At 40.9% G+C, this 25,387-nt stretch overlaps 1 protein-coding gene and 1 pseudogene across 7 annotated transcripts; both read left to right on the plus strand.

The window, feature by feature from the left end:
* The first annotated feature begins 232 nt into the window (after window positions 1-232).
* On the plus strand, window positions 233-18,062 carry LOC145420077 (uncharacterized). 6 transcript variants are annotated; one of them, XM_080288827.1, is made up of 6 exons: window positions 292-1,537; window positions 1,795-1,883; window positions 3,860-4,031; window positions 4,108-4,242; window positions 10,992-11,132; window positions 11,275-13,974. In XM_080288827.1, the coding sequence occupies exon 6, from the start codon at window positions 11,320-11,322 to the stop codon at window positions 12,046-12,048; it is 729 nt and encodes a 242-aa protein (XP_080144953.1). In that variant the 5' UTR covers window positions 292-1,537; window positions 1,795-1,883; window positions 3,860-4,031; window positions 4,108-4,242; window positions 10,992-11,132; window positions 11,275-11,319; the 3' UTR covers window positions 12,049-13,974. The 6 variants fall into 6 exon arrangements, 5 of the variants coding, with proteins under 5 accessions (XP_080144953.1, XP_080144954.1, XP_080144956.1 ...); XR_013901363.1 differs by lacking the exons at window positions 10,992-11,132; window positions 11,275-13,974 and adding an exon at window positions 17,584-18,062 and having other exon boundaries at window positions 233-1,537; XM_080288828.1 differs by lacking the exon at window positions 292-1,537 and having other exon boundaries at window positions 1,776-1,883.
* Window positions 18,063-18,924: 862 nt separating this feature from the next.
* LOC145420070 (spastin pseudogene) lies at window positions 18,925-23,626 on the plus strand (annotated as a pseudogene). The gene has a single exon (XR_013901362.1). The product of XR_013901362.1 is annotated as a spastin pseudogene (transcript).
* The last annotated feature ends 1,761 nt before the right edge of the window (window positions 23,627-25,387 follow it).

Genomic DNA, 25,387 nt, shown 5'->3' on the forward strand with positions numbered 1-25,387 from the left:
AAATTTCTCCGTGTTCTGTCTCAGGCTTTATTCGGGCCCTGGTACTAGAGCTATGGTCTGTTCTTGAGTGCAGCAGTGACGACATCAGAGTGGTCCGTCCCAAACCAACTCCCATTGACCCCACAGATAGGAGTTGCATTAAGGTATTGTATGTATGTGCGTGCGTGTGTGTGTGAGAGAGAGAGGGAGAAGGAGAAACTTCCTGGAGCCCACAATGCCCCAATTTTTAGATATCTACATAATAGTACAGACACAGATCTCTTAGAAGTTTTGCTTTTCCATCATGTTTTTAGCTCACTGGTTACAAAGGTGTTTAAATTGATTAAAATTAAATTGATTCCAATTATTATTAACCCAGGACTCAGAATAGTGGTCCATGTGTTGCTGTGATACCAGCAGCCATGTAGAAAATTCACTTGTGAATATTCATATTTAAGAAACTGGCAATAGTGATTTTGTTAACAAGAAAGGCTTTTTGCTGATTGGTTTATGGGTGTCTGGGCAAATAAGCCTTACTTTCATAAGACTGCATTTTTAGTTATGTTTTTGGCAGAATTTCTCTCAGGAAAGCTTCAACAAGCTCCAGCGTGAGCCTGTCTGTGTGTGTCTGATGCTTGGCCTCTGACAGCAGCCAAGTCATCTCTCTCAGAGAGACTAGCCAAGTGAATACGGACAGCCAGTGATGTGTAAACTGTGTCCTGCCACAGGCGACTTTAAAGTCTGCCTTATCAGTGGGTTATACATATATGCTGAGGTCAAAGGAAAACTAAATATACACACACCAGCACTTTGGTGAATTAACTCGAGTCTTTGCTTTAATCTGTGCTAAGTACAGTAGGAGGTTTGGTAGTACATATGAAGATAAGTTCACACATGCACAGAAACATCAGAAGACACATGAAAGTATAGATATTTCTATTTTAGAAAAAAAAAATCCATCGTATCTTGTTTTTTTCTTTACGTTTCTTTGAAGCTGTTTAATATAATCTAAGTTGTAGCTCGTTTGTGCAAGTGTCTCTCTTTTTTTCCTTTGATGCTTTTGATGATATGTTTTCCCTGTTCTACCAGACCCAGTGAAAAATGCAGGGAGCTTTCCTGTAGTTTAATATTCTTCAGGCTGCAATAGGTTTCTGCTCAACCACTCTGCTCAGAATATATGTCTTATTCAGTTTTGAGAGTGTGGTAAACCATGTTTTATCTTTGCAATCATAAATTCTTTTTACATTTTGTTTTGCTTTGAATACTACAGATATTATTTGTCATATTATCGGTAGTGTTTGTAGTTGAATAGTGTTATATTATTATTATGTGTTAGGATTTGATCAATCCATGACGTGCACAAATGCATTCACAATGGTCTTTAAAAGCAAATACATTTTTTCTCTCTAACAGCTGCTGTATTTACTTTCCTCTTCAGTCCTTCCTGTACTTGGTCAACCTCCTCTCCTCTTCCCAGTCGGTGTGGCAACTGCTGGGCCGACAGTCTTTGGCCAACAAAAGCGAATACACCCTGAGGGAGATGCCAACCTCCATACCTGTAAGTGTTTTTCTTCTTCTTCTTTTCCACACACTGCAGTTTTTTTTTGTCATCCATCTGAGGGCATGTTTGCACTTTTTATTTGGCCTCCAAACACCACCCACCCATTTGTTTTACTTCAAACGCATTCAAATAAACCCTCTCACACTGAGACTGATATACGTTCTCCACCTTACCCATTGTAAATTTCCACACAGTTTTCGTTTTGCACCCTATCCGGTGCATTCTTGTTCAAAGCCTCTCATTTTACTCCACAGGATTTGATTGACAGACTGATTGCCGTGAATTCGGATGGGAAGATTCATTCTCTCTTCCACTACGAAGAGAGTCACACATTCGGCCTAAGGTGGGATTCATTTTTTTTTTCATATTACTTAACATGGTAAATGGTAAATGGCCTGTATTTATATAGCGCTTTACTAGTCCCTAAGGACCCCAAAGCGCTTTACATATCCAGTCATCCACCCATTCACGCACACATTCACACACTGGTGATAGCAAGCTACATTGTAACCACAGCCACCCTGGGGCGCACTGACAGAGGCGAGGCTGCCGGACACTGGCGCCACCGGGCCCTCTGACCACCACCAGTAGGCAACGGGTGAAGTGTCTTGCCCAATGACACAACGATCGAGACTGTCCAAGCCGGGGCTCGAACCGGCAACCTTCCGATTACAAGGCGAACTCCCAACTCTTGAGCCACTATCGTACTTCCCCACTAACATCAGTGGGGAAGTACATGATATCAGATTATCACCTGGTGACTGCACACACACTTCAGCCTCTGGCAATAGGAGACTGGCATGGTTCTTTATACTTTGATTACCCAGCATTGAAAGGCTGATGAAAGGATTTCTCTGGATAAGAGAGAAATAAGCTGGTGTGTGTGTGTGTGTGTGTGTGTGTGTGTGTGTGTGTGTGTGTGTGTGTGTGTGTGTGTGCTTGTGTAAATACTCACATCAGCCTGTATAAAATACAGCAATGCATAAGTGTTTTGAATGAATAGAAATGTGACACATGAGAAGGTGTGTCTGTGACTGTTCCTGTATAACTTATTTTCAGACTAGTTAACAAGTTATGCTCCGGTCATTTGATGTTACCAAGATAGATGTCCTTTTGTAATATAGTTAAATTTTCTTTGTACATTTCATTTATCCACCATCATACATTAAGCCAAGAAGAGTTCATTATACTAACAAGAGGTATCAACGCTGGGCCAAAGTGCAGCACGTGGTTAAAGTTTGTAATCCAGCCGGGGTGTAAATATCACTCAGCAGCCAGTCGCAGAGATGAAGCAGGCAGCATCAACACATAAATCTACTCTACCCGGCTTAAATCAAAAGACCACCTCTGACTGAAAAGCTGTAGATTTTACTTTTTTGCACAAATTAATTCAGATTCACACTAATTCTGTTCACAGCTCCAACAAAATGAGGAAGAGGAGGGGGAGAAACACAAGTAGATTGAAGTACAATTGGATGAAAGTCGAGGAGAAGGAAGTTTAGGATGAGGAGGAAGAAAAGCAGCAGGAGCATCTTTAGGGATCCCTATGATGTCATTGAGGTTTATTTCATTAATATTGTCCTCTCACAAAGAAAGATGACTTGTTTTAGTTCACCTACCTACTTCCTGTATTAAATAGTGATGTGCAAAATGTTGTGGAAAACCACGGAGCAGGCACGTATAGTGCATCTGCAGGTAAATGAACATCAGATCTCTCAGACTAAAATCTGTATTATACTTTTAGTCTTAAGAACATATGTTGTATATTTATCACCCTTATGATAAAACCCATGTCAGCCATTGGTTTATGGACTTTGTATTTAGAAGCCTCAACATTTGCTTTATTGCTATCGCTATGTTGTTTTTTGTGAGCCTTTTAGGACCATATTAGGACGAGGGATCAGAATCTGGAGTCGTGCACACTACTGTTTCATTTAGCGTGTATCCATAAGATTTGTGCAGCAGATCCAAGTTGTGCCTTGAAAACAGGAAGGTTGTCTGCATAGAGGAGAACTTTAATAGCAGGCTTGTACAAAGTGAGGCTTTGTGCTCACATTTGCTGCAAACACTCGTTTTAATTCTGTTACCCTGTTTTGATGCAGAATTGAGTTGAAATCAGGCACCTTCTGTTTTAATGTGTTCTTGTGAATTGATTGTGTATCGCATACATTTGATTTGACTTTCTGCGAGACAACAGTCGTCCGCTGGCCAAAAAAAGTTTTCCAAATACCTCCACGTGATCAAGCCTGGATTTAGAAAACAATAGCAAAAAAAATCTGCACCTCCTGCTTCACATGCAATTTGTGTTTGTGTGTTCAGAGGCGGCGGCGAGAGGGGAGACCTCGGCTCATCCAGCTGGAGAGCCTGACCAGGAGGAGTCGAACATTAACTCTGCTCTTCCAGGGCACCCTGCAGACTTGGCTGCTGGCATTGGCGAGGGAGTGCGGCCGCCGCTGGGATGACGTGAACGCCAATCATAGGTCGACTGCAGGTATGCGAGTCAGACCTTCTCAGGAGGGTTTCACTTTTCTCTCTTCTTTATAATTGACCCTTGTTTTCTCTCTCAGCTCCTTGTCTCAGAGTGGGAGGGATTTGAAGCACAAAGGGAGGAGCTTGTCGTTTGGTTGGCTGATATGGATGTCCACCTGAGTGAGGTTGACCAGCTGACAGGAAACACCTGTGAAAAACTGAAACAACTGCAGGTGTGGGGTTGTTTTGATATGACATATATTTGATATGATACATACGTCATCCTAAACTGGACTAACAAAGAACCATGAGTCCAACATGAAACTTACCTTGCATAAGCAGGGCTCGCAAAATTTCAAAATCCCTGGTAGCCCTTCGGGCAGGCACTCTTCAGTTTTTGGTAGCCCAAAATAAATTTAAGAAGCCCAAATAAAAAAATAAAAAAGAGGACAATTTTTAGATTGATGTTTTGTTTCCTTTACAATATTGTAAAGGAAACAAAACATCAATCTAAAAATATTTAAAACACAAATTACAACAACAATTTCAACCATCAACTCAAATATTTGGTTCTAATTGAACAGAAATTTCTATGAACTTGCAAGAACTGTGTAGGACATGAAACAGTGTGTGTCAGATCCTGAATTTGAAATTTCCACTGAAATCACGGGTAAGAGGCAAGTGGAACCAAGCTGACTTCTGCTAAATGGGTCAAACTGGGCAGAAAGTACACAAACACATAACATCCTTATAGAATATGATGTAACACTATAGATCAACTTACCTCAGAATATATAAAGCATATAAACAATTACAGCAATATGATGCAACAAACACAGCAGTGCTACTAATCCAAAATACTCATAGAACTTCATAGAACTGAAACAAACATTTATTTTTAGGCCTTCGTCGCGTCGCTGTGACGTAATCGGCCTTAAAATGCGGCCTTTAAGGCTGCAGACCCTGAATTGGGATACAGCCTCTGAATCGCTGCATCTTGTAGCTGTGTCGTCTTAAATTGGTCATGTGATTTTGACGCGCCGACGCGTCCGGCAACCCCAGAGGTTTAACTTAATATTTAAGTGTCTCTTGGTTTTAGACTAGTTGTTTAGTCTAATTTGATGTTTTAAACCAGAAAAGGAAGAAGAGGGCTTAGAATTACAGGTAAGAACTGCTCAGTGGTATGTGATAAACTGTAAATGTAAAGCTTACAGGTCAGTCCTCATGTTTTTAAATCAGATTTTGAGTCTGTACATGGCACATTATGCTTTTGCATGTTGTGAAATGTGCTGCAAAACAAACTGAGGTAAACTAACTGGTTTACTGTGATGGATTTAAAGTGCGTGTGACTGGTGCGCAGTGGCTGTGGTGCTCACGGTCAGAGTTCAGTCACAAAGAGGGTAACAGAGATGAATTTAAAGTTAAGGTGATGGTGCTTAGATTCATTCACAGACTGAAACCTTCACACCAACTTTATCCTGTGTCTCTTAGTTTTAGACTAGTTGTTTAGTCTATTTTGATATTTTAAACCATATCACAGGGTTTTTACTTCACCATTTACGGGGTTTTAACAAGCAAACAAAAGACAGATCGTGATGTTTGAAAATGTTTTGGAAATATTCTTTAAAGATTAGATGTAAAATACGCAGAGGATAAATTCAATTGGTTTATTAGTTTATTACATAAGTTGAAAAAAAGTTAAACAAGTAAATAAAGAAACAACGTAAAAGAAAAGTAAACAAAACAAATCGGTAAATAAAGGAAAATGGTAATAAGAAGGGAAAAAAAAAGAAAAGAGAAAACCCCAACAATCCCCTCTGAGCAAGCACTAGGCGACAGTGGGGAAGAAAAACTGCCTTTAAACGGGCAGAAACTTCCGGCAGAACCAGGCTCACGAGGGGCAGTCAACTGCCGGGACTGGTTGGGGTGAAAAAAGATGAAGGAGAGAGGGAAGAAGTGTTAGGAGAGAAGGGGAGAGGAGAGGTGAAAATTAAGATGGAACAGAGGTGGAGGGAGACGAGGTGACGTCAGCAGTAGAAAAAATAGAAAAAGTAGAAAGAGCAGGAGTGTCCCTCCTCCAGAAGAAGCGGAAACGTTTTTTCTTCTTTTCCATGAGCTTTTCCACGACCACTTTTTTCTCTAGGATGAGGGTTCTCAACTGATCGGTTGTTTCTTCAACTTCCTTCTCAAGTTTCTGGCATCTTTGCTCCATTTCTTTTAATAGATTGCACTTGTCTGTATTTTGCTGTTGTTTTTCCTTGTGCATCTTTTCTAACTGCTCATTTCTTCTTGTGATTTCTTGAAGCTTACGCTGCAGGTCTTCATTTATTTTCTCTTGTTGCTGCTTTTGTGCAAGCATTTCAGCGTTTTCGCGCTTCAAGTTGTCTGAGTCCTGGAGAATACGTTTTTTTTCTTCTTCCTGTTGCTCTTTCTCTTGAAGAAGCTCTTTTTTTTTGCACTCTGTTTCATCCAGCCTGACTTTCAGCACTTCGTATTTTTTCTTTATGCCTTTGAGTTGGTCCTGCATTTGTGTGACCCCTTCCTTTTTCTGTCCGAGGATTTGTGCAGTTTGTTCCATAGCTTCATCAAGCGTTCCTTGGAGCGCCTGATTCTTTTGCTCCATGTTTTGGAGATCCCTTTGCATCTCCCCAATAGTAGCATTCGCGCGTTGAAGCTGGGCAGACGTTTCTTTTAATTCAGCACTCTTTGTCTTGTTTTCCTTCATCAGGAACAAAATCTTCTGTCGTGCTTCACCAAACTTTCCTTCCCAGGCCTCACTAATAATTTTTGTGTAAGGCTGGCGTTGCTGTTGTTTTTCCAGCTCTTGATTTCGTGCTTCCAATTGTCTGCACTTCTCCTCCAGTTGAAGCTTCTCTTCTTCAATTTGTTTAATTTTTGCATGTAGGTCGGAGTTTTCCTGTAATGTCCTTTGGACTGATGAGGCACCAATGGATCGTGTCATATCAGGCTTCCCTCTTGAAGTGAGTGGCCGGCCAGACCTCGAAGGAGAGGCAGCAAGATTGTTTATTCTTTGTTGGCATTTTCGTGGATACATTTTTAATCCTGTGCACAGTGACTCTGAAGAGGTTTACAAATACTTTCAAATATATCTCTGGTCGAACGTTTGAAGGCTGCGAACAAACTGACTAAAACTTGCTGCTCCTGACCCCTATTTATAGAAAAGGCTCAAAGGCATGTGCTTGTGACATCATCACATGTCCTTGTGACATCATCACATGTCCTTGTGACATCATCACTCTTCATGAATCAGATTGTCACATGACATTTTAGAATGCGCCCCCTGCCGCCATCACAGTAGGCCAGACAAAGGATACAGCTTCAGCTATGGTGGTACGTGTGTAGTCGGTTGCAATGTTAGATCTCACGATCGTGAAGGCAAGAAACTGGATTAATCTTTTAATCGTTTTCCATCCTGGCGGCAACGTGAGGGATCCCATGTATCCGATATCACCAAACAAAGACGCCAGGCATGGATTGCAGCGGTGAGACGAGCGGATATCGAGTTCCGTGCAATCCCCAGCTTTTTGTTGGTTTGCTCGCGGCATTTTCTCTCCGGTGAGTTCTAAAGTAATTCATATCACTATCCGATTGTTGAGTCTGACGTCACTAGCCGTGTCTGGGCCTAAACTCTGCTGCAGGTCCATATATCAAATGATCACTGTGGCATTACTGAGAGTTAAAACACTGTCTTAAGTCTTTCATCTTTAATAAAATTATCAGCGTTCTGCTCTACCAGGTGTAACAACTGAGTTAAACATCCAGGCATCCATGACAATGGAATTTATGACATATGAGTTAGAAGTTAGCAGCAAGTTAGCTCGCTAGCTTCTATCTAAATACAATATAGCATGTCCTGACTGCGGGGTTTTGGAAACAAATTAAAACGTACAGCTTTCTTATCACTTCCAACATAAATGAAGACAGAAAACTAAACAGCAGTGACAGTGGCTGCAAATTTTACCAGGGTTTTAGTCAAATGCCCCCCTGTGATTTTACCTGCACCCTGCGATTTGATTTTTAGTTATTTTAACAGCAAACTGAAGAAAAGCCTTGACTCCGTTGCTCCACTCACCACCAAAAAGATTAACGTAAAACATGCATCACCCTGGAGAAACGAAGAAGTCAAAAAACTCAAAAGAAATTGCAGGGCAGCAGAAAGGAGATGGAGGAAAAATAAAAATAATATCAACCATCAAATATTTTCCGAGCAATTTAAAATGTACAATAATACATTAAGGAAGTCAAGAAATTCATACTTCGCCAAAATAATCAGTATTAACAAAAATAATCCCAAGGTCCTCTTTTCCACCATAGATCATTTATTTAACCCTGATTTTAACAGCTCCCAAAGAACCCCCACAGACTCGCTCTGTGAGCAGTTTGCAGACCACTTCAGGGGAAAGATCAGCGCCATCAGATCTGATATTTTATCTAATCGCGATATGATTGTAAACACATCTGAGGGCTCGATTGTACCTGAGGAGACACTGGACAGCTTTGTCCTGGTTAATGCTGAGAACTTTCAGAAGGTTTTCTCCACAGTGAGACCCACCACATGTCTTTTAGATCCAATCCCCTCTTCACTCTTTAAAACACTTTATGGATTTTTTGAGGCTGAGCTTTTATACATGATGAATTGCTCTCTTCAGTTGGGTGTCTTCCCTGCTGCCTTTAAAACGGCGGTGGTGAGGCCCCTTCTGAAGAAGAGCAATTTGGATTGTAATGATTTTAATAACTACAGACCTGTATCCAACTTACCATTTTTAAGTAAAGTCTTAGAAAAACTTGTTTTTACTCAGATTACTGATTTTCTCAATGATAGACAGATCCTGGAGATATTCCAGTCTGGATTTAGGGTGAACCACAGCACAGAGACGGCTCTCCTAAAGGTTTTAAATGATCTTAGATGTAACTGGGACGCCCAAAAGCTCTCAGTCCTGGTGCTGCTGGATCTAAGCGCAGCCTTTGATACAGTAGACCACGCTATTCTTTTAAACAGACTAAAACACATGGTGGGCCTCTCTGGTGCTGTACACAACTGGTTCACTTCCTATCTCTCTGACAGATCTTTTATGGTGAGTATGGATACATGCTCCTCTAAGATCCATAAAATGACATGTGGTGTGCCTCAAGGGTCGGTTCTAGGCCCTGTACTTTTTAATTTGTATATGTTGCCTCTCGGCAGTGTCATCAGGAGGCATGGAGTGAACTTCCACAGTTACGCTGATGACACGCAGCTGTACATCTCCGTGTCTCCTGATGACACCAGACCAATGGATGCCCTTTTTAACTGTATCTTGGATATAAGATCTTGGATGGCAGAAAACTTTTTACAGCTTAACCAGGACAAAACTGAAGTTTTAATTGTCGGTCCTGAGGCTCAGAGAGAGAAACTCTTGTCTAAATTAGAGGCATTTTCACTATGTCCTTCGCTACAAGTGAAAAACCTGGGTGTTATTTTTGACTCTGAGCTTGGTTTTATCCCACATGTTAAACATGTAACCAAAATTGGATTTTATCATCTAAAAAATATAGCCAGAGTCCGCCCTATTCTCTCTCGGGCCAACACGGAGATGCTGATGCATGCTTTTATTGCCAGTCGCATTGATTACTGTAATGCCCTGCTCTCTGGTCTTCCTAAGAAGAATATTTCAACTTTACAACTCTTGCAAAACTCGGCAGCTCGTGTGCTGACGAAGACCAGAGGGCGGGCCCACATTACACCGGTTTTAGAATCGCTGCATTGGCTCCCCGTGTGTTTCAGGATCGATTTTAAAGTTCTTTTATTGGTTTTTAAATGTCTTAATGGTCTTGGGCCTTCTTATCTCTCAGATCTGCTTTTACCATACGAACCCTCGCGGACCCTGAGGTCCTCTGGTACTGGCCTTTTGATTGTCCCTAAAGTCAGGACACATACTCACGGAGAGGCAGCTTTTCAGTGGTATGGTCCTCGTCTGTGGAACAGCCTGCCGGAGGAGCTCAGGGCCGCAGAGAACGTACATGTTTTTAAGAACAGGCTCAAGACCCACCTTTTTAATTTAGCTTTTACTTAGCGTTTATTTATTTTTTATGCTTATTTATTCTATCCTGTTATTCTATTATTAATTTAGGATTTACCTAATATTTTTTGATTTTATTCTTATTCATTTTTTAATCTTCTTACTCTATTTATATTTATATTTATATTGTATCCTGTTCTTATTTATTTTATCATTTTACCCTGTATATATCGTATTGCGTCATATCTCCAGTGTTTCCTCGGAGGGCGCTCTCTGCACCGGGGCTGTTATTGACCGTGGCTGCTGGTCTCTGGGGTCCTCTCAGCCTGGTTGGGGGGCTCCTTGGCCTCCCTCCGGCTGTGTGCCCAGCCCGGAGGCTGCGGTCTGTGACCGGCTCCCGGTGCAGACGGCTCTCTGTTATAATGTTTCCTCACTTGGCTCATGCGAGCCCAGCCCAATTTTTACTCTTTAAGTGTGCGCGTGTGTGTATGTGTGTGTGTGGGTGGGGGTGGGGGGATATATGTGTATTGAGAGTGTGGGGAGTGAGTTGGAGGGTGGGGTGGGCTGCTTTTAACTATGTAAAGCACTTTGTGCTACATTTTTTCTGTATGAAAAGTGCTTTATAAATAAAGCTTGATTGATTGATTTGTAGGGTTACTGAACTTGGGCTAGCTGGTATATAATGATGTGCTACGTGACCGCTAGTAACACAGCTATGTTAGCACAATATAAACACGCTAACTTTTTTTCCACTCGATAAAAGTTAACGTGAGTGTTCTCGGTGGTCAGGAACAAATGTAATCGCATGGCAGGATGCTGTAAAAGGACCAAACCAAAAGGCTTTTAGTGGGGTTTTTTTCAATGCGCTGCGGTCATAGATAATGAGATAAAACATGCTAATGTGTGATGCTGCAGAACCACGTCATGTCGACTGAGTAGCTTTTGATTTGGCATTATTGCAGGCAAACCAGCATATGAAATGGATGTAACAAATCCAGACTGGGCACCAACACTGCACATGGGGCACGACGACAAACCTGTGTCAGACTCGGACCGGCACGCAAGGCGTATGCAACGGAAGCGAAAAAGAGCACCCATTGCAGGTAAACACCCCCCTCTGAAAACATACTAAATTGCTCTTATGGTACACTAATCCGCACATAACTTAAAGATGAATCACACACCTGTCATTGGAATATTGGTGTACATTAACCTTAAGTCTATGCACTATTTTTTATCTTACAGGCTTGATGATCGATGAAGGTCTGACAGAAGAACAACAACCATGTCATGGAGGCAGTGGACAGCAGTTGTGTTGGACAAGTGGAGGTTGACGTACCAGCTGCAAATGTGGACAGTGGTGATGGGAGTGACAGCGTCACGGAAGCTGAAGGGCAGACGAAGGACTGTGTGTGCAGTCAACAGGGCAGAGCAGAAATAAACCGGCTGTTGGAGGAGAACAGACTGCTTCGAGCACAGTTGCAAAAGACAGAGCTGAATGAAACTTTCTTAAAGGACGATACCGAAAAAGTAAGATATTACACTGGACTATATTGTTATGCAGTCTTAATGTCCCTCTTCAACACTGTCAAAGATTTCCTGCCAATACCGAAGAAACTGACAGGTTTCCAAATGCTCTTACTCACACTAATGCGTCTGAGACTTGATCTTCCAGTCCAGCATCTTTGTCATCTATTCCATGTGTCGCACAAAACACTGTCTTCTGTCTTCACCGATACCATTGATGTTTTGTATGCCCACTTAGGAGCACTGGTGCACTGGCCTGAGAGGCACTGTCTGCAGGCGACAATGCCTCCACAGTTTACTGAAACTTTTGGAAAACGAGTAGCAATCATTGTTGACTGTTTTGAGATTCGAACAGAAAGACCATCTAATTTAAAGGCACGCGCACAAACATACTCTCATTACAAGGGTACACAGACCATAAAATACCTCATCGGGATTACACCCCATGGAGCTATTTCTTTCATTTCCAGGGGATGGGGGGGTCGTGCATAGAGCAGGGCGATATGGCCAAAAATATTTATCACGATATATATTTGAAAATTTGCGATAATGATATAACCGACGATATAATTGATGCGAGACAAAATACAACTCCACAACATTACTAGCGCAAAAAGACAACCTTCCATTTATTTTCACCTAAACAAGAAGCTGGTTTTTATGTACATTAAAGCTTTATAAAAATGTAACAGTGCAAATGCAAATTCCTTGCTGAAAGTTTAACCAAAAGGCATTTCCAGTAGAAATGGGCTGACATATCCTGAGCATAACCATGTATAATATCCACTGAAGTTAAAAAGAGGTGCTTTGCAACATTAAACTGCAGTGTGCAGTACGCATTTTTCGGACCATAAGGTGCACGGGATTATAAGGCACATTAAGCGAAACAAAGCAGTCAGATAAATCAAACTTTATTAAACTCATTCTTCTTGCTTCCTCCACTTCTGTACCATTGATTCATTAATGTTGAATTCTCTGGCAGCTGCTCTATTCCCATGTTGTTGCAGTATATTAATGACTAACCTGGTATTGTGGATAGATTATCTCAGTTGTTCTCCTGACTGAAGTTTGGTCCGTTTACAGCATCCTGCCATGCGATTGCATTTGTCTCTAACCATGAAGAACCTTCACGTTAACTTTTATAAGTGGAAAAGTGTTAGTGTTCGTCCTCCAGCTTCACTGTTTATGTTATGCTAACATAGCTGTGTCGCTAGCGATCACGTAGCACATCATTATATACCAGCTAGCCCAACTTCAGTAACCCTACAAACGTCACTGCTGTTTAGTTTCCTGTCTTCATTTATGTTGGAAGTGATAGCAGAGCTGTACGTTTGATTTTTTTCAGAAATCTCTCAGTCAGAACATGCTAAATCATGCTTAGGTAACTAGCGAAACTAGCGAGCTAACTTCCGCTAGCTTCCTGCTAACTTCTAACTCCATTAAATGTAATAACTTTTTGTTTTCATGGAAGTTAAACTTTATAGTTACACCTGGTAAAGCAGCAATGCTGATCGTTTTACTAAAGATGAAAGAATTTAGACAGTTTTTAACTCTCAGTGATGCTGCAGTGTTGTTTGACCTGAAGCATACGGAGTTTAGGACCCAGATTACTCCCAGATTTAAGAGCATCTTAGTCCGACAAATACGACAATAACGACGACCGCTTGCATGTTCTGCAAAAAAATGTGCTTTGTCGTGTATCTGACAGACAAACACCAAACCAGTTCCACATCACGGAAGTTGCACCATTTTTACAAACCAATTCTGGTTCATCTGTTTCACTCAACAATCGGCCATGTGCGTATGAAAACAAAGGCACTGCGCATGCGCGTTTTACTCCCATTCTATCGCGATATTTCATTTTCCTATCGTTGCCTAACATTATACCGGTATTACCGTGAATGGTATAATATGGCCCAGCCCTAGTCGTGCATCAGATAAACACATCATAGAGAGATGTGGCATTCTTCAAAAGCTGTTACCAGGGGACGTAGTATTGGCTGACAGAGGCTTTGACATCAGAGATGCTGTAGGAATGATGTGTGCGGAGGTCAAGATTCCAGCTTTCACAAAAGGCTACTGTCAACTTGATGCAAGGGACGTTGAACAAACGAGAGCAATTGCCCACCTGAGAATTCATGTTGAGCGAGTAATAGGTAGTTTGCGCAACAAGTTCAAAATGTTACACACAGTCTGATTACTCTTATCATGTGAGGCTGAAGACACAACACTTCTTGATAAGATCGTTAAGGTTTGCTGTGTTTTTGTTAATATGTGCCCCAGTGTTGTTGTCAAACCAGGGCCAAATGACACTTGCTCCTGTTGAGTATTCTTAAAGCTGTTCTTTTGGATGTACTGTACATTGTAAATAGTTGTACTTTGTGTGAAGTTGTTTTAATAAAACAAAAAAGAATAGTATATTTGTTTGTTTTTCTTTATTATAGATCTATTCACATGTACACAGCAATCACATAAAAATGAAATGCAAACTATTTACATCGCACCACACAGCTGTCATCAATCTTTAACCACAACATGAAACATTACAGGCTATTTAGAGCAGCACGTTGTTTCGAGAAGTATTTCCCAACAAGTTCAGGAAGGCACATTTTACGAAAGAAGTCTTGTGCTTTCTTTAAGCGCGGTTTCCAGAAATCCACAGCAGGGAAGACGCGAGTCACAGCAAGGTCTCTCTGTGTCCACACAACGAGGCCACAGTGGCTGGCGCCCGTAACAAAGACTCAGCGTCTCTGTTGTGTAAACACGCCAGTGATTGGGGTAATGTGGGTGACTGTGTAGTGTAGTTGGTGTAATAGTTTTCGACTCCACACAGTCACTGCTTTGCTGTGCTTCTGCAGCGTATCCAGTAATGGTGACAAATCCTCCAGCGTTGCAATAGGAAGCTGCTCTTAAGCGCAGAAAGAATTGTTTCCAGGGATTTCTATTTGTATCCAGCTTGGCGTGCAGGATCCTTTGTGTAATCTATGCTTACATATGTATTTTACACACAGACAATGTGAAAAATACAACACATTGCTATGGATTGATGCTGAAAGTGCTAATTGCACTAAAAAATTTAGCTGAAAAAAATAACACCAACTAAATAGATAAGCATGTCTGTTAACAAAAACCCCCAAACGCTTTACCCAACTGGGGTTTTTCAACTACCTCACTGACAGAATGAGCCCAGGTATTGCCAGTGCCACTGATGGAAATGAGCCACAGCAGCTCTTCAGCACCTACAAATGAGACCTGCCCACACCAACAAGCAAGAAGGGAGACCAGGTGGCGAGCATCGCCACACTTTCCAATCCAATAAACTACCATTGCAGTTAGTAGTAAGTGGTTGATTAGTGCAGCAACAACAAAAACACACTGAATGTCATTTTAAAATACACAAAATGTTTTATTTTACATTCTATCGAAGTTCCTGCTGGAAAGTGCTGTACTGTACAAGATGCTTCCCTCACCGCAAACTCAGGTTTACTGCTGGATAAATTTTATTTCCACATTAGTCAACTCAACAACCAAGACAGAGCACAATAGAGACAATAAGGGGGTGGCTGTAGCTCAGGCGGTAGAGCAGGTCATCTGCTGATCGGAAGATTGGTGGTTCGATTCCTGGCTTCCCCCAGTCTGCATGCCAAATATCCTTGGGCAAGATATTAACCCCAAATTGCTCTCCGATGCATCCATCGGAGTATGAATGTGTGTGAATGTTACTTAGAAAGCACCTAGAACAATGTGCTTGTGCGAATGGGTGTGAATGGGTGAATGCACAAGTTGTGTAAAGCGCTTTGAGTGCTCAGAAGAGTAGAAAAGCGCTATATAAGAACCAGTCCATTTACCAATATGTGCACTGGTCTAATGATGTTTATGGCTCCCAAAGTATCGAGTATTGAGGTCTATTGCACTGTTGACTATTTACAAAAGTATTGCACAAAAGGTATTGCACAGTGAGGTGAAGAGGCACTACAGCTTAGTTGTTCCCCCCTCCTTTGTCCTCCTGTTTCCCCTCCCTCTCCCCTCCAGAGAGGAGTTAAACAGTCTGATGGCGTGTGGGACAAAGGAGTTTTTAAGTCTGTTAGTTCTTGTCTTGGGGAGAAGCAACCTGTCACTGAACAGACTCTTCTGGTTGTTAATGGCCGTGTGCAGAGGATGCCTGGCATTGTCCATAATGTCCATCAGTTTCTTTAGTGTCCTTTTCTCTGCCACTGTCACCAGGGTGTCCAGCTTCATGCCGACCACAGAGCTAGCCTTCCTGATCAGTTTTTCCAGCCTGGATGAGTCCTTCTTTGCTGTGCTGCTCCCCCAGCACACCACAGCATAGCACTTTAAGAATCTAAAAGATAACAAAATCTGATAGGTAAAAATAACATTTTGAACCAACTAGGTGGTTCCCAAAAATCTGGCGTGCTGTGAGTCCTTAAAAAAATTGAGGAAACCGGAAAAGTAGCAGGACTAAATAACTCTGTACAGCAGATGAACTGTATCTGGAAATCATGTCCTTAAGATGTAGAAAAATATAAAGAAAAGCAAAGACTTGAAGTACCTGAGAGATGCACTGGCCCTTTAATGGATCCATCTGCTGTTTGCTGAAGCCTCATCAGAAACGGTCTCAGTGGAAGGCTGTCAGGAAGCCATTTTTAGTGAAGAGAAACAGGGAGAAAAGGCTGAGGTATGGTAAATTACACGAGAACTGGACTATATCAGTGGCAACAGGTCTTACAGCATTATGAATTCATATTTGACATTTTTGGTTCAAATAATTGTTGATATGACTCCAACAGAGGGTGTTTACATCCATCTGTAAAACACGATGAAGGCTCTGCCAGTGGTGTTGGGAATCTTGAGAAAGCTGATGGAAATATGAACCAGATATTAAGATTTTCATTAATCATGCAGTCCCAGCTGAAAAGCATCTAGTTGGAAAAGGCATATTTTTATTCATTACGACAATGATCCCAAACACACGGTGAATGCAGTAAACGTATACCTAGATCAGTCATGGATTGGCCTCCCCAGAGCCCAGACCTCAACATTTATTAAAGCAGTGTGTTCCGGAAAGAGAGAGTCCAGGCTATGTTCGATAGTAAAGGTGGCCATACCAAATATTGACTTTCAAGTACATTTTTGCCTTATGTACTGTATTTCCATTTATGTTTGCACGTTTCAGTGAATTGCTCTGCCTATTTCCCATTTTCCCAGCAGAATATAACGAAATGAGGATGCCTCAAGACTTTTGCAATATTGTATCAGAAGGAGAAAAAAGGTGACAAATGTCCCAGTTCTTCGTGGTTAATCTTGTTAATGTTGCCTTCTGTTTTCTAATGGTTTCCTGCCAAAAACCCTAAAAAAGTGTTCTCCAACCTCGTGAATTGAAAACACTGGATTTGTTATAGAATAACTTCTAATTAGCTATTATTTCACAGAGGAAATAAGATAATCGATAAAAGAAAAAAAGACGTGAAAAGGAGACAATAAAAGAAGCCCCTTCCTTTCCCACATGTGCTAAACTTAGAGCCAAAGCCTCACCCTGCCGCTTTCCGCTTCATTAGAGCTGTTTAAACAAAACAAGTTTAAAATAGGGTTTCTATCTGAAACAGCACATGCAGTTAAAAGGCCAATGTGGAAAATAAATCCTTGTGATTATAGTTGAACAGGAAGCAGCACTTGCTCTGCCTTTCAGCCCCATTGAACAAGACGTCAGCAGCTCTATGGAGGTAGTTTAGTCTTTTTTACAAATTCAAAATTAAATATGCGAGCACTCAAAAATTAAGGTTCACTGAGAAATGTCCTCATTTTTTAAAAAGAAAGGCATATTCCTTGTTATTTAATACAACATTCAATTGATCAGAAATGTTAGAAATCATGGTAAATGGGCTCATCAATACAAAATCATGATTGTCTTTTTAATTGTATAACTTTGTAGACTACTTTTCCCAAACCATCACTCTAGTGCTCCACTGGCACCTCGTATTACTTAATGCAAGTAGTTTACAGGTGTTGTGTCGTGTCTTTCTACAGATGTAGAAAGGTCAGCTACTCAAGAGACCTTCCCCAAATCTCCCTCATCTTCATCTTCGTCAACGAGGCTCTGTCGGTGATCCTGCGCTCAGTCCACTCAGCTGTCAATCACACACTTGCTCAAGGAGGTCATCCTGGTGGACGACAACAGCGATGACGGTCAGTATAGATTAAATATTTTCTTCAGCTAATACCAAATAAGAAGAGTGGCTTTTTCGCCCTCTGATTAGAAGATGGTTTATAGTGAGTGAAACACAGAATTTCCATCTAAAATCCACTGAGTCATCAGCAGGATTTCTACTGAAAGCAACAAAATACACATCAAATTGTCATTCAGCATCCCAGAAATAATTATCTTATACAATAAGTGTCATGTAACCTGAATATAATTATATAATTAAGTTTTATATTATTATAAAACTGAAACTAGTGAATAACCTTTGCACTGTCCTCTTCCTGCTGTGACAAAACAAATTTCCCACGTGTGGGACTAATAAAGGTTATCTTATCTTATCTTATCTTATCTTATCTTATCTTAAAAAGGTGGCGCGGTCGTTGATGCTCAGGAAGCAGTAGACCCCCGTTGGTGTTGTTTAGAGTGAGTTGGAGCTTAAAACAGCACCGCAGGGAGCTGAGTGAGAACTTTTATGTCATCTCTCTATTTGCATGTGTGCTTCTGTATTTCTTTATTTATCAACTGTGTTGTTGTGGTGATGAATTTGTATGTTTTTTATGTTTGTTTTCAGCTTTTGATAGTGTAGCAGTGACAATAGTTGGCATACATTAGTGGTTATTTAGGATAGGATGAGCTAATAAGCCATCATGTCTTTGTATTTTGCTAGGAAAATGGGAAATAGATGCAGCAGTTTACTGAAACTTGCAAACATAAGATGCCAGATGCATCTCTCAGGTTGTGTGTCAGTTTTGTGTTATTTCTTAAGGACACAACTTTCAAATTCTGTTCGTCTGCTGTAGATGTTTTTATTTAAGCTGCCAGTTCTTTTGTCCTCTACTTGTTTAGTTTCTTGACATATGTCAAGTTTTTGGCTAATAGCTCTTTGGTAATCACCTTGCTGGTGTGTTATCGTTGTCATTTTTTGTGCAGGAAACAAATTGTGTATTTGTGACAAGCTGCTGGTAATGTGCCAGTAACGAATTTGTCCCTTGAGTTAGGTGCCTTTATTATGTGTGAATGATTCATAGGAACAAACAAATAAAGGACTGCACTGAAAATTATAATAAAATGATGTCCAAAGAAAAATTTGAAGGAGCTTCAGAAAGCCTGAAGAACGTGAAATAAATTACAGAATTAAAAGACAGTTCGGTTCCTTGGAAGCAAAATGTAAAGACAAAATGTTCACACATGGCTCTATGCAACTAAATAAGAGCTTTAGGATTGTCTGAAAGTATTTGTTTGGGTTTTTGCTCGTAATTATCTGCTCCACTCTATGTTCACCTGTTCCTTATTACCCGGCTGCTCTAAAGTGATTTCTGCCAATCTTTGTCAGCTCATCTGTGAGCTTGTTTCACTCATGCGCTCTGCAACAGTCCCTCATGTTATTCTCTGCTTCACAGGTTTTTTACTCATTTTCCACCCCTTGGGCTTTGTTCTCCCAATATCAGCTTTATTTAAATAAGCTTTCTTTATGGTGGTTTTGCTGATTTTCTGTATTCATTTGGAAAAGCTTACAAACCTAACACAAATAATTGGGGTATAACCCTCAATCTCATTGGGCCTGTTTGAGTGCACATATGTCAATGAACTTAAAAAGGGCTAGTATGTGCACTTTGCTAAAGAAATGCTTTGATTATATATATATACAGTGAGTATATTTTCATAGGTACAGTGGGGCAAAAAAGTATTTAGTCAACCACCGATTGTGCAAGTTCCCCCACCTAAAATGATGACAGAGGTCAGTAATTTGCACCAGAGGTACACTTCAACTGTGAGAGACAGAATGTGAAAAAAAAATCTTAGACTCAGACCCTGTGACAAGGTCTGTGAAAACCACGTTTTTATGCCTGAAATACTACAGTACTACACTCCCACCAGATGAGCTCATGCAGCCTGTCACGAACCGGGACATACAACCATGACAAAACAGGAGATGCACACACAATTTATTGTGTTATTAATTTAGATCAACTGTGCTAATATAGTATACCAAAATGAAAACAATAACTCAAATTTCAGATATTTGAGGTTGTGCTGAAAATAATGGTGCCAAATAAGGCAAGAAAAACATATTTTAAAGGTGAAATATAGAGGTAAAATCAAAAATAGTCAAGAACGGCCAATTATACCCTGGACCACAGAGGGTTAAATTTGAAAACGGTTTAAAAAAAAACATCCCCATTCTAAAATGTCATGTGACAATCTGATTCATGAAGAGTGATGATGTCACAAGGACATGTGATGATGTCACAAGGACATGTGATGATGTCACAAGCACATGCCTTTGAGCCTTTGAAGTTTTTCTATAAATAGGGGTCAGGAGCAGCAAGTTTTAGTCAGTTTGTTCGCAGCCTTCAAACGTTCGACCAGAGCTATATTTGAAAGTATTTGTAAACCTCTGTAACATCACGCTCCAAAGCCCTGTGACGTTTCTGTGTTCTGTGACGTTGTCCCAAAGAAAGACCTTTAAATGCGATAAATAGCCTAAACGTTTTCGTTTATGACTAGTTTACCGTGTTATGACTGTGAACAGGGGGGAAGTCGCGCAAGAGAAATGTCGACCAAAACAATTGCAAGTAAGCCAAAGTCAGTTCCTAAAAGTCAACCCGCAGGTGTTTCCACCACCATCAGACCCTCCACTTCTGTAAGACCTCCATTAAGAATAACTGATGCAAAGAAAACCGCTCGGGTGGGAAAAACTCAGAATGGAAGACCGGCAGCTGTGAAACAGCCCCCGAAGAGGGATATGAAAAAGAATGTGGACAGTAAACTGGTCAGCTTAATTACAAATGAAATTGTATACAGTGGAGCGACTGTGTCATTTGATGACATCGCAGGGCAGGATCTGGCAAAGCAAGCACTTCAAGAAATTGTCATCCTTCCTGCCTTAAGACCTGATCTCTTTACTGGTCTGAGAGCTCCTGCACGTGGCTTGCTTTTATTTGGCCCACCAGGAAATGGGAAGACCATGCTCGCCAAAGCAGTTGCTGCAGAGTCTAATGCAACATTCTTCAACATCAGTGCTGCTAGTTTGACCTCCAAATATGTGGGAGAAGGCGAGAAGCTCGTACGAGCACTCTTTGCAGTTGCAAGAGAGAGACAGCCCTCAGTAATCTTCATCGATGAAGTGGACGGCTTGCTCTGTCAAAGGAGGGAGGGGGAGCACGACGCCTCTCGCCGTTTAAAAACTGAGTTCCTCATTGAGTTTGACGGGTTGCAGTCAGGAAAGGATGACAGAGTACTTGTAATGGGAGCAACGAACAGGCCCCAGGAGCTCGATGAAGCAATATTAAGGCGCTTTGCAAAAAGAGTATATGTGACCTTACCCGATGAGAAGACAAGATTTACGCTGCTGAAAAATCTTTTGGGAACGCACGGGAGTCCACTGAGCCAAGACGAACTGTCCTGTCTTGCAAAAGTGACTGAAGGATATTCAGGGAGCGATTTGACAGCATTAGCCAAAGATGCTGCACTTGGCCCAATAAGAGAGTTGGCACCAGAACAAGTCCGTGTTATAGCTGCTGCTGAGGTGCGCAACATTAAGATAAAAGACTTTGAGGATTCTCTGAAGCAAATCAAACCAACTGTTAGTCCAGCAACTCTTAACATGTACACCAAATAGAACAAAGATTTTGGTGGTCCTTCTTCAATAAATCCAAATCCAGTCAGGCTGGATGAAACAGAGTGCAAAAATAAAGAGCTTCTTCAAGAGAAAGAGCAACAGGAAAAAGAAAAAAAACGTATTCTCCAGGACTTGGAGAGAAGAAATCTACAACTGAACAAATTAATACAATGAAGGACAGAACACCTGAACTGGAAGGAGAAGTATTGGAAAAACGATGTTCAAAGATGCAGCGTAGGATCAATGAAATGGCGAAAAAACACTCAGAGGTCATTAATGAGATGTTGTTGAACTCAGACAACTTGAAGTGTGAAAACGCTGAAATGCTTGCACAAAAGCAGCAACAAGAGAAAATAAATGAAGACCTGCAGCGTAAGCTTCAAGAAATCACAAGAAGAAATGAGCAGTTAGAAAAGATGCACAAGGAAAAACAACAGCAAAATACAGACAAGTGCAATCTATTAAAAGAAATGGAGCAAAGATGCCAGAAACTTGAGAAGGAAGTTGAAGAAACAACCGATCAGTTGAGAACCCTCATCCTAGAGAAAAAAGTGGTCGTGGAAAAGCTCATGGAAAAGAAGAAAAAACGTTTCCGCTTCTTCTGGAGGAGGGACACTCCTGCTTTTTCTACTCTTTCTATTTTTTCTACTGCTGACGTCACCTCGTCTCCCTCCACCTCTGTTCCATCTTAATTTTCACCTCTCCTCTCCCCTTCTCTCCTAACACTTCTTCCCTCTCTCCTTCATCTTTTTTCACCCCAACCAGTCCCGGCAGTTGACTGCCCCTCGTGAGCCTGGTTCTGCCGGAAGTTTCTGCCCGTTTAAAGGCAGTTTTTCTTCCCCACTGTCGCCTAGTGCTTGCTCAGAGGGGATTGTTGGGGTTTTCTCTTTTCTTTTTTTTTCCCTTCTTATTACCATTTTCCTTTATTTACCGATTTGTTTTGTTTACTTTTCTTTTACGTTGTTTCTTTATTTACTTGTTTAACTTTTTTTCAACTTATGTAATAAACTAATAAACCAATTGAATTTGTCCTCTGCGTATTTTACATCTAATCTTTAAAGAATATTTCCAAAACATTTTCAAACATCACGATCTGTCTTTTGTTTGCTTGTTAAAACCCCGTAAATGGTGAAGTAAAAACCCTGTGATATGGTTTAAAACATCAAAATAGACTAAACAACTAGTCTAAAACTAAGAGACACAGGATAAAGTTGGTGTGAAGGTTTCAGTCTGTGAATGAATCTAAGCACCATCACCTTAACTTTAAATTCATCTCTGTTACCCTCTTTGTGACTGAACTCTGACCGTGAGCACCACAGCCACTGCGCACCAGTCACACGCACTTTAAATCCATCACAGTAAACCAGTTAGTTTACCTCAGTTTGTTTTGCAGCACATTTCACAACATGCAAAAGCATAATGTGCCATGTATAGACTCAAAATCTGATTTAAAAACATGAGGACTGACCTGTAAGCTTTACATTTACAGTTTATCACATACCACTGAGCAGTTCTTACCTGTAATTCTAAGCCCTCTTCTTCCTTTTCTGGTTTAAAACATCAAATTAGACTAAACAACTAGTCTAAAACCAAGAGACACTTAAATATTAAGTTAAACCTCTGGGGTTGCCGGACGCGCCGGCGCGTCAAAATCACATGACCAATTTAAGACGACACAGCTACAAGATGCAGCGATTCAGAGGCTGTATCCCAATTCAGGGTCTGCAGCCTTAAAGGCCGCATTTTAAGGCCGATTACGTCACCATGCCAGTCTCCTATTGCCAGAGGCTGAAGTGTGTGTGCAGTCACCAGGTGATAATCTGATATCGTCTACTTCCCCACTGATGTTAAGTAATATGAAAAAAATAATGAATCCCACCTTAGGCCGAATGTGTGACTCTCTTCGTAGTGGAAGAGAGAATGAATCTTCCCATCCGAATTCACGGCAATCAGTCTGTCAATCAAATCCTGTGGAGTAAAATGAGAGGCTTTGAACAAGAATGCACCGGATAGGGTGCAAAACGAAAACTGTGTGGAAATTTACAATGGGTAAGGTGGAGAACGTATATCAGTCTCAGTGTGAGAGGGTTTATTTGAATGCGTTTGAAGTAAAACAAATGGGTGGGTGGTGTTTGGAGGCCAAATAAAAAGTGCAAACATGCCCTCAGATGGATGACAAAAAAAAACTGCAGTGTGTGGAAAAGAAGAAGAAGAAAAACACTTACAGGTATGGAGGTTGGCATCTCCCTCAGGGTGTATTCACTTTTGTTGGCCAAAGACTGTCGGCCCAGCAGTTGCCACACCGACTGGGAAGAGGAGAGGAGGTTGACCAAGTACAGGAAGGACTGAAGAGGAAAGTAAATACAGCAGCTGTTAGAGAGAAAAAATGTATTTGCTTTTAAAGACCATTGTGAATGCATTTGTGCACGTCATGGATTGATCAAATCCTAACACATAATAATAATATAACACTATTCAACTACAAACACTACCGATAATATGACAAATAATATCTGTAGTATTCAAAGCAAAACAAAATGTAAAAAGAATTTATGATTGCAAAGATAAAACATGGTTTACCACACTCTCAAAACTGAATAAGACATATATTCTGAGCAGAGTGGTTGAGCAGAAACCTATTGCAGCCTGAAGAATATTAAACTACAGGAAAGCTCCCTGCATTTTTCACTGGGTCTGGTAGAACAGGGAAAATATATCATCAAAAGCATCAAAGGAAAAAAAGAGAGACACTTGCACAAACGAGCTACAACTTAGATTATATTAAACAGCTTCAAAGAAACGTAAAGAAAAAAACAAGATACGATGGATTTTTTTTTCTAAAATAGAAATATCTATACTTTCATGTGTCTTCTGATGTTTCTGTGCATGTGTGAACTTATCTTCATATGTACTACCAAACCTCCTACTGTACTTAGCACAGATTAAAGCAAAGACTCGAGTTAATTCACCAAAGTGCTGGTGTGTGTATATTTAGTTTTCCTTTGACCTCAGCATATATGTATAACCCACTGATAAGGCAGACTTTAAAGTCGCCTGTGGCAGGACACAGTTTACACATCACTGGCTGTCCGTATTCACTTGGCTAGTCTCTCTGAGAGAGATGACTTGGCTGCTGTCAGAGGCCAAGCATCAGACACACACAGACAGGCTCACGCTGGAGCTTGTTGAAGCTTTCCTGTTAGAAGAATTTAAGTTGTACTATGATTTATTCACTTATGCATTAAGGTTTTATTACTTAGCATGCTTCAGAATGTTCATATATTTCACAGGGACATTAGAAGTAACTCTTAAAGTTTAAACTGCAGATGTCTATTATTAAAAGATACCTCCGTTATGAAGCTTTCGAATGTATTACAATGCTCATATATTTGTGTATCACATGCCATTACATCCTGTCACGTACACACACACACACACACACAGAACACACACACATGCTGATAAATATGCTTGGAAAACAGGAAATGCAACTGTCCCTTTGTATAAATAAATCTGACTGCAAGGCCTCGGGTGTGGATCTCCTTCGAGCTTCCACCCGTGCACGTCTTCATTGTTGAACCTTGAACAACAGTCTGAGTGTTTTTATTCAACCTGTAGAATGTCTTGTTTAATTTAAATAAACCATTGACATTAAAATGGTCCTTCGAGCCGGAGTGGACATTAGTGGACATTATTGGACGTTAATTACCAATAATTAGGGCTAATTTTGCTCCAACAGAGTGACCTCGTCGTTCCCTGATATCGTGGAGAGCCCGCGCTGAAGTCTGTCGACAGCCTCCTTTCTACAAAGGAGTAAAGACCAACTACGTGAATTCGGGGTTGGCCAGCGTTCCTTAGCAAAGTGGTCCACGGTCCTGGGAACGAGGGGGAATCTCTGACCGGCACTTAAAACGTGGAGCCAGGTGAATATTAACACTCAAAACACATCGCGATAATATCGTTTCATTATCTGACACTGTCCTGAGGTGTAAAGGCTCGTCTACAGA

Source organism: Astatotilapia calliptera, chromosome 14 (genome assembly GCF_964374335.1).
Source record: "Astatotilapia calliptera chromosome 14, fAstCal68.1, whole genome shotgun sequence".
NCBI lineage: Eukaryota > Metazoa > Chordata > Actinopteri > Cichliformes > Cichlidae > Astatotilapia > Astatotilapia calliptera.

Bases quoted from the DNA above. Each gene is read 5' to 3' on its own strand.
- LOC145420077 (XM_080288827.1), top strand. From the start codon at position 11,320: ATGGAGGCAGTGGACAGCAGTTGTGTTGGACAAGTGGAGGTTGACGTA.